This window comes from Sminthopsis crassicaudata, chromosome 3 (genome assembly GCF_048593235.1).
Source record: "Sminthopsis crassicaudata isolate SCR6 chromosome 3, ASM4859323v1, whole genome shotgun sequence".
Taxonomy (NCBI): domain Eukaryota; kingdom Metazoa; phylum Chordata; class Mammalia; order Dasyuromorphia; family Dasyuridae; genus Sminthopsis; species Sminthopsis crassicaudata.
Genome location: NC_133619.1, coordinates 478,625,853 through 478,641,738, shown reverse-complemented (window position 1 = coordinate 478,641,738; position 15,886 = coordinate 478,625,853). Strand labels below are relative to the sequence as shown.

Below are 15,886 nucleotides of genomic sequence, written 5' to 3'. Positions count from 1 at the left end.
AAATGGTGGTAACAAAGCTAGTAAGGGAGAAGGAGGAATCAAATATCCCTGTGCTAAGAGTCAGAATGGAGCTGCAGACTCAACTTTAAAAATAACCTAGCTTCTGCATTTCTTCTTATTTCTGAATAATTTGAAAACTTTGTTTCATGGTTTGAAACTTATTTTAACACACCTAAATGTAATGTTCCCCACTTATATTTTCCTGTTTTAGGAGTTTTACTTCCTCAGTTCTCTGAAAATGTTCTAGAGGAGAAGTGCCACACAGAAATCTCAAAACCCTCATAACAGTGAATTGCATGCAACCTCCCAAGGCATATTATACTGCCTGTTGTCCCTTTATTCATATTAATATATAAAGAGAAATAAGGATGTTGGTAATGGGAGTTTAAAAGATACGTGATATAAAGAAAAAACAAACACAAGTTTGAAAAGAATCATAGAATGTTTGAGTTTAAAGGAGAAATCATAGCAAATACCCCTCAAATAAGATACAGAAATGTTGTGATTAAAAATATGAAAAAGAAATCTACCCAAACTAAGGATCTTCATTTGCCTTAATGGAGTGTCTTATGCTGTTTGAATTGCTTACAGGACTGTTTTAAGTGTTTTAACTTTCCATCTTCAATTTCTAATGAATAAAAAAAAAAAAAAAACTTGTAGCAACTTAATTCACTTTGATACACAAGCTACAAGCCTTCCTAAAATCATTAAGAAAACAAAATAGCAAGTGAATCATGGAGCCCATTCTAATAGCGATTGTCTCACCTGAAACCATCCTTGAGATTATTTTGTTTACAAGGAACTGACTCTTGAGAAAAGGTCCATGTGCATATGACTTGTGGATATGCTTTAAGCTGTACTGAGAAGCAAAATTCTTCATGTTCATCAATCTCATAATCTTCATTTAAGGTGGAAGCATTTATAAATCCCTTTTCTGTTTAAAAAAAATAAGAGCACATGCATTTAATTGTATGATTTTTTTTTTCAACAGCAAGGTGATTCGGGTCAGTTCCTATGGTCTTGTGATGGAGAGAGCCATCTGTAGCCAGAGAAAGAGGACTGTTGGAGACTGAGTGTGGATTACAACATAGTAGTTTCACTTTTTTGTTGCTGTTGTTTGTTGCATTTTATTTTCTTTTTTCATTTTTTTCTTTTTTATCTGGTTTTTCTTGTGCAGAATGATAATTATGGAATATATAAAGAAGAATCACATATGTTTAAATATATATTGAATTAGTTGCCATCTAGGGGAGGGAGTGGGGGAAGGGAAGGAAAAAAAAATTTAGAACACAAGGTTTTGCAAGGATGAATGTTGAAAACTATCTATGAATATGTTTTGGAAATAAAAAGTTTTACAAGGAGAAAAATTTTATGGTTAAGAAAACTACTTAAAAATATACGGCGACCAGTAAATTAATGTTTTTTGTTTATAATTTGTGAGCAAGAAAATTCCTAGGAGGGCAGTTTGTGGGTCATATCAGTTAATCCAATGCAGTACATATTTTTCTAATATATCTTATTCCTGATCCACAATTCTAATTCTATACTCTAAACATGCTGTTTCCCTCTATTTCCCTAGATTTAATTTACTGATTATCTGTATCAGTTGAGCTATAGAATATAAGCTCTTTGAGGGAAAGGGCTGTTTCTTTTTTGTTTTTGTATTCCCAGAGTCTGATAAAAGTGTGGGTTGAATTGAAGAAGCATGGAAAGGGCAAATCTAATTAGCAGTTTTAAGAAATTATTCTGTTTTTGAAGCTCTTAGTTATCAGCAATTAAGAAACTGATATATTTGTTTACATTTTCATTATAGTTCAAGGTTGTACTCTAACTTGAAATATTTCAAGTGAAGCAAAGACACTTCACAAACACCACACAATGAATTTGACAAGGAGTAGAAGAATCACTTCAACTTACTTGTGCTTTCCTTGCTCTGAATCACTTCTTATTGTTTTCTTTTTTCTATCTTTCTTGGTACTCTGGGTAATGCTCATCCTTCTCGTCAACAATTCTTTCCAATATTCCCACAAAACTACCCTAAATAAATGTTCTAGTTCTAACAAACTAATATCTAACTCTGGTCCTAACCTAGTTAAGTAGGGATCTGCAGACAGTTCAACTAATCCATCTGCTACTTCTGCTTCTGTGACCCTCACATTAAATTTGTAGACCCACTCAAAAGACTACAGACAGGTGAATACGAATATAATCTAATGCTGTAGTAGAAATTTGGCTTACCTAAGACAGTAACCAAAGTTGATTGACTGAGATGTTTTGATGAAGCACAAGTATAATACCCAGAATCGCTTCTTCCTACTGATTCCATAAAAACAAATAAAATCCGAATCATACTTCTGTTGGCTGAATAGGCACTCATCTGAAAATGGCTGCCCTAGATTTGAATCAAACAAGTTTGACATTTATTGTTTTCCATTCAATGTGAATAGGACATTGCACTTATTTTGTCATAATATGAGCTTGATTTATTACCTCTTTTAAAGTCCTGTTTTCTAATTTCCAAGCAAGCCTGAATTCATAATTTTTATAAACAGCTTTGCATCTTATCAACAAGGGTTCTCCTTCTTTGATGAATAATTGTGGTAGACTTGTTTCAGGGTTTTGATTTAAATCTGGGAAATGAAAATATCAGATGTAAGCAAGGGAGGAAAAAAAGATTTTTCCTCACATACCATATCTGGACCTTTTTGAAGGACAATCTGATATCAAGTCTGAACCATCTCTTATACTCCTTTAAAAAAAAAAATCTAGACATATGTTTTCACTGGGAATTCCTGCTGGAACTCTGTCTTCCCAGAAATCAGCTGGAGTCAGGCTAATCAAAAGTCTTTATTCTTGGTCTCTTGTGCTTGCTGTCAGGGGATTAGATCTAGTAATCTCTACAAGACCTTCCTCTCCCCCACCACCAGAAGAATGCCCCAATTTCCTCCTCCTACTCTACCCATATGTCACTTCCCCCTCTTTGTCCCACCAATCAAGTCAGCACAGAACAGCTGGGGAGGGTCAACCTTCAATCATGTTAATAGAGAACTGTCCAATTGGCAATTAGTCTCACGTGCTCCATTATCCAAGTGCATTTGCTCAGTTCTAGCCCTTTACAAATTCCCAGTGTGGAAACTACCTTAACCAATTCAGATGACACCTGGCCAGGTGTTCTGCCACCCATTGTTTTAGAGATGAGTCTAGTGCACTAAGAGGTTAAGTTCCTTGCCTAGAATCACAGAGTGAGTGTCAGGGATAAGATTTGAATTCAGGTTTTCTTGACTCTGAAACCAGCTCTTTATTCAGTGAGCCATACTGCTGCCTCTTAACTGCTGCCTCTTAACAAGAAATAATTGGTTATCCCCAAGACTTTCTTATAAATATCCCCATTATGATGGGAAATATTTACAATAGTTCTATGTTCTTTATCAATTTCATAGGTTGCCTTAGACAAAAAATTTCATATACTGACCATCTTTCTGGTGAAGAGCTTCTCTCTTTGCTTAACAAGGTTGATCCTTGGACAACCCAATCCCATGAAACAATGTTTTAGTCCCAGCATTTATTTTTCAGAAGGTAAACATAACTATTGGAATTCTGAAGCTAAATGAGAGCATAAACAGTTTCATGTTGATCTTAACCTAGATTATTTTCTAAGCAATGGTCATGTCCAATAATAAATTTAGCACACTGTACATGAAAATGTTACCTAGTGTAAAAAGCCTTGTGCATTTCTCGCCCAAGTCATTTCTTGCACAGCACCATATGTCTGTTCCGAATAATTCATGAAGTACCTTTTCCTTCTTTCTAATGACAGCTTGACTTCCTCTTTTGCAGCTGCAATTAAAAAAACAAATAACATTTGATTGAATTTATAAAAAACTATTAAAATGTTTTAAAAATTCAACTGAGTATTTAAGCAAAGGAAAAAGATAAATATTTACTCCCTGATATAAAAGAGTATAATTAAGAACAACAAAGGATTATAGATTTTCAGCTTTGGGAGAGATTTCAGAAGTCACCAGGTCCAACCAATACCTAAACAGGAATTTTTTCCCACAATGTCTATGATCAGCAATCATAAAATCTCTGCTTTAATGCTCACATATGTAAGGAAAATATTTTTTAAAACAACAAGAAGGAACTGGAAATTAAGTGGATACCCATCATTTGGGATGGATAAGTTATGGTATATAAAATTGTTCTACAAAAAAATGATGAGCAGACTGATTTTAGAAAAGCTTAGAAAGACTTTCATGAACTGATGCTGAGTGAAGTGAGCAGAATTAAAAGAACACTGTACTCAGAAACAAGATTATGTGATGATCGACTGTGATGGACTTGACTCTTCTTAACAATGCAGTTATTCAAAGCAATTCCAAGAGAGTTGGGTTGGAAAATGCCATCCACATTCAGAGAGAGAACTATCGAGACTGAATATGAGTAGAAGGATAGTATTTTCACCTTTGTTTTTTTGCTTTTTCTTTCTTGTATGTTATGGAAATATGTTTAACCTATATCAGATTGCTTGCTGTCTTGAGGAGGAAGGAGAGAAAAAAATTAGAACACAAAGTTTTATAAAAATGAATGTTTAAGTTAGGTGATACAGGCCAATTCCAATAGACTTGTGATGGAGAGAGCCAGCTGCATCCAGAAAGAGGACTCTCGGGACTGAATTTGGAGCACAATATAGGGTTTTTTACAATCTTTTTTGTTATTTGTTTGCTTTTTTCCCATTTTTAAAATTTTTTCATCTGATTTTTCTTGTGCAGCATGATAAGTGTGAAGATATGTATAGAAGAATTGTACATTCTTTAACACATCTTCTGTCTCAGGGAAGGGAGGGGAAAGGGAGGGAGAAAAATTTGGAAAAAAAAAGGTTTTACAAGAGTGAATGTTTAAAACTATCTTTCTGTGTATTTGGAAAAATAAAATACTATTTGAAAAAATATAATTCCTTTCTACATGAAGATTTTTCTGATCTCCTTAAACTGCTATCACCCTTCTACTATGTACTATTTCTCTAAACTGCTATCACCTAACTACTTTAGACTTAATTACCTTGTATTTCTTCTACATATTCTTATGAATTTATGTATGTATATATAAAACATATATGCTATCTCCCTTTATTAAAATGTAAGCTTCTTGAGAGCAAGGATCATTATACTTATTGTATTTGTAACCCCAACAATTAATATGATGTCTGGAACATTGTAGGCTTTTAATAAATGATGGTTTATCAGTATGGATGGTTAGACTGGTAACTTTCAAATGATTATAGGTTTCAACTCTGAGGTACTACTACAAATCTCTCAGATTAGCTAAGATGATAGGAAAATATAAAGATGAATGTTGGAGATGATGTGGGAAAACTGGAACATTAGTACATTGTTGGTGGAGTTGTTCTGGAGAACAATTTGGAACTATGTCCAAAGGACTATCAAACTGTGCATACCCTTTGATTCAGTAGTGTTTCAATTCTGATGGACATGACTCTTTTCAACAGCAAGGTGATTCAGGTCAGTTCTACTGGTCTTATGAGGAAGAGAACCATCTGCACCCAGAGAGAGGACTATGGGGACTGAGTGTGCATCACAATGTAGTATTTTCACTTTTTAAATTGTTGTTTGCTTGTATTTTGTTTTCTTTCTCATTTTTTCCCTTTTTTATTTGATTTTTCTTGTGCAGCATGATAATTGTGGAAATATGCACAGAAGAATTGCATGTTTAACATATTGAATTACTTGCTGTCTAGGGAAGGGGGTAGAGGGAAGGGAGGGAAAAATTTTAGAACACAAGGTTTTGCAAGGGTGAATGTTGGAAAGTATCTATGCATATGTTTTGAAAATAAAAAGCTTTAATAATAAAAAAAATGATTGTAGGTTTCACTAAGGTGTCTTGGTGATGTGCATGACTTAAAACTATTACATAGTCACAAATAAGAGCATTTGGAGATCTTTGATGTTAAAAGAATCTTTCCCCTATTTGGACTCTATGCAGGATATCCTCTATGACAATGGTAATATCTTTTAGTTTTATGCTTCATTGCATGTTGATCTTTGGCAAATCTTTGGGGAAAAAGTGATCTCCATAATTACCTATGTTGTCGAATGTTGTTGGTTTTAAAATATGAACAAGAGATTTCATTTCAGAGAAAATTATTTAAGACGATGATAAAAATAAACTTTTGTGTCTTCATTGCAGATAGGACAGTCACCAGAAGCTTTACAAAAGCATAGCTGCCAGTGCTCTCACTTATATTCCATCTGTTCTAAATGGCACATGCCATGACCTCATCATGAGTCACTGATGCTGCTGACAATAGACAAAAGATATAGTATTCATCAAGTTGGATGTCCTCTACTACTATAAGGTGAGTCAGTGAGGAGAGGAAGACACTGACCCCAGGCTGATGTCCTTGAAAAAGAAGCAAGAATGATCAGGAGTGCGGGGAATGGGATGGTCAATAGACATAAATTGGGTTGAGTAGAAATTTTTGATTTGTAAACTTCAAAGAAGTGGAAGTTGTTTACTGATTATAATAAAAGAAAAAATCTGGAAATAGCAGTTCTTCACTTCTCCCCCTCCCCATTATTTTAATTGATGCTATTCATTAATGCAGTGATACCCTGCTGAAAATGGTACTTTCTTTCCCATTCCAAGCAATAGTAGTAGTAAGTAGTAAGTAGTAAGAAAGGAAGCTATATGTTTTCTTCTCTTAGCCCAGTGGAAACAAGGAAGAAAAAATGAACTGTAGTTTAAATGACAGCTGCCAAATGTTGATCACTGTCATTAATAGACTGCCATTTCAGGGTTTCTCTAAACTTCCCCTGTGGCCCCTTCCCACTCCTTCCTTCATGTTCTCTTTTCTTCTCCCATTCCAACAGCAGTTAAGGAGGGGAAGAAAAATAGGGGAGGTAATGGGTGTAGCTATGTTTCCTCCCTATTCTTAACCCTAAAGCAATAATGGAGGCTCATCTCTTTCTCCAATCCTTCAACCCAGGCCTCCAGGGAAAACCTAGTGGTAGAAGTAGCAGTTGTGGTTTTTCCAGGCTCCTCCTTCATTTCTTTCCACGGCTGGTCCTGGGGGAGAATGAGGATGAATAGTGCCCATGATAGCTGCAGCAGGTGCAGAGGCAGGTCACATGCTTTCTCCTGAACTGTCCTTTACATTCAAGTCCAAGAGGAACAAATACCTCAAAGGAGGCCCTGCCCCTTTTCCTCCTCCTCCTTTCAGTTCTGAACACTGGAAGCCACTTCCTTCCTTCACGCCCCTCCATCTGAAAACTGTCAGAAAATGTGGTGGTGGTAGTGGAGACAGTTACTGGGACCCTTACATTAGTATTTTTAAAGTTTTTTTTAAATTTTCTCTACATAGTCTTTCTTTTGCTCCTTAGATCCTCGACAGTTTTTGTTGTCTGAGGCTAAAAGAACTGATTATCTGTCTTGTGTCCATTCTGTCATCCCACATGGAGTTCCCTTTTTTTTTTTTCCCCAAAGGCCTCATCCATAAATCACTTGAATTTTCCACCAACACAAACCACATTCTCTGATACTAATTATCATTAGTTGATATAGAACATCATTCTTAGTACCAAATATACCTACCAATTTATTAGTATATTAAGGAATGAAAAAAAAAATTGAGAAAAACTTCTGTTGATTACCTTCTACAATCCATCTTAGTCAAGCTCAGCTTCCCTCTATTTCTGAGTGATGACGCAGAAGTGTGAACAATAAAAATCTCATCATTTCATACTTTACTGCTCTAAGAGAATGTAAGTTCCTTAAGGGCAGGTGCTATGTGTCTTTTTTTTTTTTTTTAATTTTAAGCTTTTTATTTTCAAAACATATTCATCAATAATTTTCAACATTTACCCTTGCAAAGATTTATGTTCCAATTTTTTTTCTCTCCCTTCCCCCCCACTCCTTCTCCTAGATGGCAAGTAATCCAATATATGTTAAACATGTGCAATTCTTCTATACATATTTCCACAATTATCAGGCTGCACAAGAAAAATCAGATCAAAAAGGAAAAAAATGAAAAAAAAGCAAGTGAAAATACTATGTTCTGATCCACATTCAGTCCCCACACTCCTCTATTTGGGTACAGATGGCTCTCTCTCCATTACAAGATCATTGCCTGAATCACTTCTCAGTTGAAAAAAGCCACATCCACCAGAATTGATCATATAATTTGCTGCTACAGTGTACAATGTTCTCCTGGTTTTACTCACTTCGCTTACCATCAGTTCATATGTCTCTCCACACCTCTCTGAAATCATCCTGCTGATCATTTTTAATAGAACAATAATATTCCTTAACATTCATATACCATAACTTATTCAGCCATTCTCCAAATGATGTTGATCCACTCAGTTTCCAGTTCCTGCTATGTGATCTTACTTTTCGTTTCAATATCTAATATGATACTTAGCTCATCATAGGCTCTTAATAAATAGTCATCGAATTAAAATTAGCTCTCAATTTGCAATAATTAATATTGGCTAAACACAAATATCTTGACTAAATAGTAATTTATTTCTCCATGTTTTTTTTTTAAAGTGTCATACTTAAATAAAGATATTATAATCTAAAATCACCTCCTCTTATCAAATCAGGCATTCAGAGAATCAGCTTCTTTGTTTCGAAATTTTTTCATGTTAAATATTTCATTTGTATAATGAAAAATGTTGTAAAATAGTTCAGGGCTCACCTTGCATTTTGGATGCAGAATATAATTTAAGGGACTCTGAGACCCCCTACCCAAGAATATTTCCCCCGTCACTTTTCCTGAAAACTCTACATCAGTTACTGAGAGTGGTAATGGCCATCAATTAACATATAATTATGAAATAGCTTATCATCATACCAAACTTATACGATAAGGCCTGAGAAAGTGATACAGGACATTTAAGTTTTGATAGGGCCTAAGGTGATAAAAATATTTAGAGCATAGCGCTTTGGTGAGGTGCTAAAAAGTTCTAGAATCATTATACCTTAAAGTTGAGAAAAACCTGAAAAGTCATCTAGTCCAACTTTCTGTTCCATACCAGAATCTCCTTTATAACATCCCTGATTGTCATCCATTCTCTATTTCAACCCTTTAAGTAAAAGAAGCATTTCTACCTCATAATTCAGCTCATTCTATTTATGAGTAATTTGGGAGACAATACATTCTTCCCATATTGAAAAGTGTGGTGCAATAAAGAATTTGGAAAATCTAGGTTCAAACCTTTGCATATCAATTTGCCTCTGAGTGTACCCACTCAACTTTACAACCATAAGTTGCAGAGTAAACACATTATCACATGGGTAGATAGAATTCCTCACCAACAAATAGCTTCCTGAATTGATGAAATCACATCTCCAGTTATAAAATTATACTGAGTACATATATCTCCCTATAATTTCTATCTCTGAGGCCCAGTTTAAACCTTCAGAGCCACACAGAAAAAAACAAACTAGGCTTTCTTTGACTTGAAAGGAGTGAATGGAAATGATTTGTATGAAAATGAAATCACATACAAATAGAGAAACAATAAGAGGATACCTTGCTATCTTCAGGTTCATGTTAAAAGTCACCTTTGACATACTGGGAAAACTAGAAGGTTTGATAGTTGAGCCAACATTTTTGAAAGACCATAGAGAACAGAAGAGCACTACAAAACTATAGATGAGCAAGTGGATTGCAATTTTCAAAAGGAAAGAAATATGAAAACTAAAAACCAATGAGGTTGGCTTTGAAACCTGGAAAAAATTCTAGACTATATTATTAAAGGATTAGTTAGTGAGTGAATATAAGAGAAAACAGTGATCACAAAAAGGCAACCTGAATTCATTAAAAAGAGAACACACCAGACAACCTTATTCTATGTTTGGCCAAATGTGAGAGACCAAGAGATCAGAGGATTACTATAGATAGAATTTTTCTAGATTTTAGTAAAGCATTTGACAAAATTTTTCAAGCTGTTTTTGTGGGAAAATATGGAAATGTGTTCTATAGGACATATGTTTCTTTATAGGATAGTTAGGTGGATTCAAATCTAGTTAAATTACTAGACTCCTAGAATATTCATTAATGATGTGATGTTAGTTTAGAAGAAAGCTGGGCCCTATTCTATTTAACATATCCGTGACTTGAATGAAAACATAGGTAATAAACATCAAATTTGCAAATGACACAAAATCAGGAGGAATAAACAATATGATGGATAAGAGTCAGGCTCCATAAGATCTTACCAGATTAGGATGTAAGTCTGAAGGAAGATTAAATTTAACAGAAGTAAATATAAAGTCTTATACTCGGATCAAAAAATAAGTTTCTTAAGTGCAATTATGGGAAAGGCATGTCTAGACAACATGTTCCTATAAAAAAGATTTGTAAGTTATAATGGATTGCAAATCAAAGATGAGTCCACAATGATATGATAAAAACAGAAAATCCAAAACCCCTAACATAATCTGTAGAGGTTTAAAAAAATTCATGGGAAGTAATAGCTTGGTCAGACTACATTTAAAAGACTGAGATCAGTGCACAGTACCATATATTTTTAATAAAGTCATTGATGAAATGAATCTCAAGTAGACTCAGAATAGTGGGGGATTACAAACCATACCATTAAAGGCTCAGTCTAAGGAATTGGGAATGTTTACCCTACAGAAAAGAGGAGTATGGGACCTGTGTAGAAGGGCTGTTGTATGGAAAAAGAATTGAATTTTTTTTTCTACTTGGCCATAGGAGACAGAACTAAGAGCAATGGGTTGAAGGTAGAGAGAACAGGATTAGTTTTGAATTCAGGAGAAGTTTCCTAAATATTGGAGCTATCCATAAGTGGACTGAGCTACCTCAGAAATTATGATACTGTTCTTTGCCATAGCTCTTCAAATAAAAATTGGATAAACATTCACTGGGGATGTTGGTAAATAAGAAATAGACTTCAGTACAGATTTGGAGTAGGTGACTTGAAGACTTTTCAAACTCATATTCTTAAATCTGTGATCTTACATTTTTTATATTTAAAGTCAATAATTATGTACTTCTTTAAGTAAAGACAATGATTGATGCAATGTGGCATAGTAGATAGAAAGCTGAATTTGAAGTCAAGAAGACCTGAGATATAAACTGGGAAAACATTTTTACAGTCAAAGATTCTGATAAAGGCTTCATTTCCAAAATATATAGAAAATTGATTCTAATTTATAAGAAATCAAGCCATTCTCCAATTGATAGTCAAAGGATATGAACAGACTATTTTCAGATGAATAAATTGAAACTATTTCTAGTCATATGAAAAGGTGTTCCAAGTCATTATTGATCAGAGAATTGCAAATTAAATCAACTCTTGAAATGCACTACACACCTCTCAGATTGGCTAGGATAACAGGAAAAGATAATGTTGAATGTTGGAGGGGATGTGGGAAACTGGGACACTGATACATTGTTGGTGGAATTGTGAATGAATCCAACCATCCTGGAGTGCAATTTGGAACTATGCTCAAAAAATTATCAAACTGTGTGTATACTTTGATCCAGCAGTATTACTACTGGGCTTATATCCCAAAGAGAAGGGAAAGGGACCTGTATGTGCAAAAATGTTTGTGGCAGCCCTCTTTGTAGTGGCTAGAAACTGGAAATTGAATGGATGCCCATCAATTGGAGAATGTCTGAATAAGTTGTGGTATATGAATGTTATGGAATATTATTTTTCTGTAAGAAATGACCAGCAGGATGATTTCAGAAAGGCCTGGAGAGACTTACATGAACTGTTACTAAGTGAAATGAGAAGAACCAGGAGATCATTATATACTTCAACAACAATACTGTAGGATGATCAATTCTGATGGATGTGGCCCTCTTCAACAATGAGATGAACCAAATCAGTTCCAGATGTTCAGTAGTGAAGAGAAACAGCCACACCCAGCAAAAGAACTATGGGAAAGAACTATGGGAAATATAGCATTTCCACTCTCTTATTGTCTGCTTGCATTCTTGTTTTCCTTCTCAGATTTTTAAAAATAGTTAAATGTGTTAAAGTATAAATTAAATGCAATATATGTATACATGTCCAAACAGTTGTTTTGCTGTACAAAAAAAAATCGGACTTTGAAATAGTGTACAATTAGCCTGTGAAGGAAATCAAAAATGCAGGCAGACAAAAATAGAGGGATTGGGAATTCTTTGTAGTGGTTCATAGTCATCTCCCAGAGTTCTTTCAGATTATTTTTACCTTCTTTCTAAATCCAATTTTTCTTGTGCAGCAAGAAAACTGTATAAATATGTATACATATATTGTATTTAACATATACTTTAGCAGATTTAACATGTATTGGACTACCTGCCACCTGGGGGCAGGGAGGTAGAGGGAAGGAAGGGAAAAGTTGGAACAGAAGATTTTGCAAGGGTCAATGTTGAAAAATTGCCCATGCATATGTTTTGTAAATAAAAAGGTATAATAAATAATAATAATAATAATAAATAAGACCTGAGTTATTTTAGCAATGAGGTAATTCAGGCCAATTCCAATAGTCTTGTGATGGAGAGCATCCTCTACATCCAAAGAGAGGACTATGGGGATTGAATATGGATCACAACATAGTTCTTTCACCTTTTCTGTTGTTGTTTGCTTGATTTTTTTTCTTTCTCGATTTTTTTACCTTTTTGATATTTTTTTAGTACAAAATGATAAATATGAAAATGTTTAGAAAAAATATATTTTGTATATGTTGCAAAAATGTTTGTAGCAGCCCTTTTTGTAGTGGCAAGGAACTGGAAACTTAAAGGATGCCCATCAATTGAAGAATGGCTGAATAAATTATGGTATATTATTGTTCTACAAAAAACGATCAGTAGGAGGATTTCAGAAAGACCTGGAGAGACTAATATAAACTGACACTAAGTGAAGTGAACCAAAAAAACATTGTATACAGAAACAAGAAAATTATATGATAATCAACTCTGATTCAGACCAATTCCAATAGACTTATGATGGAGAGAGCCACTTGAATACAGAAAGAGGACTAGGAGGATTGAATGTGATCACAACGTAGTATTTTCACCTTTTTGTTGTTGTTTGCTTGCTTTTTTTTTCTTTCTCATTCCCTTTTGAGCTGATTTTTCTTGTGCAGCATGATGAATGTGGAAATATGTATAGAAGAATTGCACATGTTTAACATATATTGGATTACTTGCTGTCCTAGGGGAGGAGATGGAAGGAAGGGAGGGAGAAAAATTTGGAACCCAAGATTTTGTAAGGATAAATGCTGAAAAATGCAAAAAAAATGCAAATAAAAATATATTATTAAAAAAAAAAAAAAGAATTGCACATGTTTGACCTATATTGGATTACTTGCTGTCTAGTGAGAGGGAGTGAGGGAAAGGGAGGGAGAAAAATTTGGAACACAAGGTTTTATAAGAGTGAATGTTGAACATTATCTTTGCATATTTTTTAAAAATAAAAAGCTATTTTTAAAAAAAGACCTGAGTTCAAATAATATCTCTAACACTTATTAGGTGTGTGACCCTGGGCAAGTCACATTCTTTGACTATTAGTTTCCTCATTCTAAAATTAGGAAATTAGATAAAATGGCCTCAAAGGACCTTTCCAGTTCTTAGTCTATGGTCATATGACTAAGTATAATTTTTTGTCAAACAAATAACTGTATTTTCTTAATCATTCCTCATATGATAAACATGGGTAACTAAAGGTAATTAAATATCTAAAATACCACAAAAGAGGGCATGGGTACTATTCAATTCAATCTACAAATATATTAAGTACCTAATATGTGAAAAGCACTGTATTAGGTACTTGGAATATAAAGATTAAAAAAATGAAATAGGCACTGCCATCAAGGAAGCCACACTTTCCTAGCAAAACATAATATGGAGAGATAAGTATAAATATAAGATATGGAGTAATGGGGGGGAGGCAAGACCTAAACCAGTGCTTCTGAAAATGTGGTCCAACTGATGCATTGCTGGTGGAGTTGTGAAAGAATCCAACCATTCTGGAGAGCAATCTGGAATTATGCCCCAAAAGTTATCAAAATGTGCATACCCTTTGACCCAGCAGTGCTACTACTGGGCTTATATCCCAAAGAAATACTAAAGAAGGGAAAGGGACTTGTATGTGCCAAAATGTTTGTGGCAGCTCTTTTTGTAGTGGCTAGAAACTGGAAAATGAACGGATGCCCATCAATTGAAGAATGGTTGGGTAAATTATGGTATATGAATGTTATGGAATATTATTGTTCTGTAAGAAATGATCAACAGGAGGAATACAGAGAGGCTTGGAGAGCTTAAATCAACTGATGCTGAGTGAAACGAGCAGAACTAGGAGATCATTATACACTTCAACAATGATACTGTATGAGGATGTATTCTGATGGAAGTGGATATCTTCAACATAGAGAAGATCTAATCCAATTCCAATTGATCAATGATGGACAGAATCAGCTACACCCAGAAAAGGAACACTGGGAAAGGAGTGTAACTGTGAGCATTTTTTTTGTTTTTGTTTTTGGATTTTTTGTTTGTTTGTTTTGTTTTTGTTTTTCTTCAAAGATTATTTTTACCTTCCAAATACAATTCTTCCTTTGCAACAACAACAACAACAAAATTTAGTTCTGCACATATATATTGTACTAAGTATATACTATAAGATATTTAATATGTATGGGAATGCCTGCCATCTAGGGGAGGGGGTGGAGGGAAGGAGGGGAAAAATTTGGAACAGAAGGGAGTACAAGGGATAATGTTAAAAAAAAAATTATCTATGCATATGTATTGTCAAAAAAAAAAGTTTAAATTATAAAATTATAAACTTTTTTTTTTTTTTAAGTGGTCCAGAAACTCTTGAATGTCTCTGAAATACTTTCAGGAAGCATTGGTGATGTCAAAACTTTTCATAATAATACTAAGATGTTTTATTTAATAATATAGTAAATATCAGCAGATGTAATCCACATAAATAAAAGCTCCTCTGGAATTCTTAATAATTTTTAAGAATGTAAACCTTGTGACCTGAGACCAAAAAGTTTGAGAATTACTTTTTCAGACAATGAAATCTTGGGATACTTGGAGGAAGAAAACATTTTTATGCAGGTGATCAGAGAACACTTTTTACTCCCTGGTTGGCTTCACTTCCATACCAGTTGCCTTATCCCTGTGTAAGGCCCTCCCCTCCTTTCCAGATCTCCTTTATGTTTTATATTCTCCTATTAGAAAGCATGTTCCTTGAGAGTTAAGTACTATCCTGTTTTTGTTGTTTTTGTTTTTCCAGGACTTTGCGCAGTGACATGCACATAGTAAATGCTTATTAAATGTTCTATGTGGAAAAAGTTTGAAGAAAAAAATGTGGATATGAGGAAGAGTACATTTTATAAATATATGTACATAAAAGATGGAATGCTGAATTCAGTGAATAGTTAGTAATCTAGTTTCCCTGGAACATAACACATAAAGGCTAATGTGAAATAAGACCAGAAAAATAATATTAAACATCTGATATTCTTTAAATTGATTTATAAAGAACAGGGAGTTTGGAGCCATATTATAACAAACTTTCTATTCAAGTTGAGGATAAGATAAAACACAATGGGATAGGACAGAATTGGTAGAATATAGCATTTTTGAGGCAACAGAAGAGCCTCTGGATTTTTTGAGTAAATAAAATCACAGTGTGCCAAAGTAGGTTTTACTTATGCAATAATTATGTCTATGAATTTTTTTCATGAATTTACTTTTACTTTCATAGTCATCAATATTTTCATTTACAATAAGAACTATATACATGAAAATAATTTTTTAAATCTACATGTCTTTTCAGACTAATACAATAGGTTTTTCTTTACTATCTATTTGCCTACTCAGTTTCAGGAA

The 15,886-nt window shown here is 34.0% G+C and overlaps 1 protein-coding gene across 2 annotated transcripts in view; it reads right to left on the bottom strand.

The window, feature by feature from the left end:
- Positions 1–15,886, bottom strand: part of FLT3 (fms related receptor tyrosine kinase 3) — a 74,556-nt gene that overhangs the window by 38,312 nt on the left and 20,358 nt on the right. For both annotated transcript variants that reach the window (XM_074303579.1, XM_074303580.1), the window contains exons 6-9: positions 3,710–3,837; positions 2,491–2,630; positions 2,239–2,392; positions 766–934 (exon numbers count right to left, since the gene is read on the bottom strand). In XM_074303579.1, coding sequence (XP_074159680.1) covers positions 766–934; positions 2,239–2,392; positions 2,491–2,630; positions 3,710–3,837 — 591 coding nt within the window. The remainder of the gene's footprint in view (positions 1–765; positions 935–2,238; positions 2,393–2,490; positions 2,631–3,709; positions 3,838–15,886) is intronic.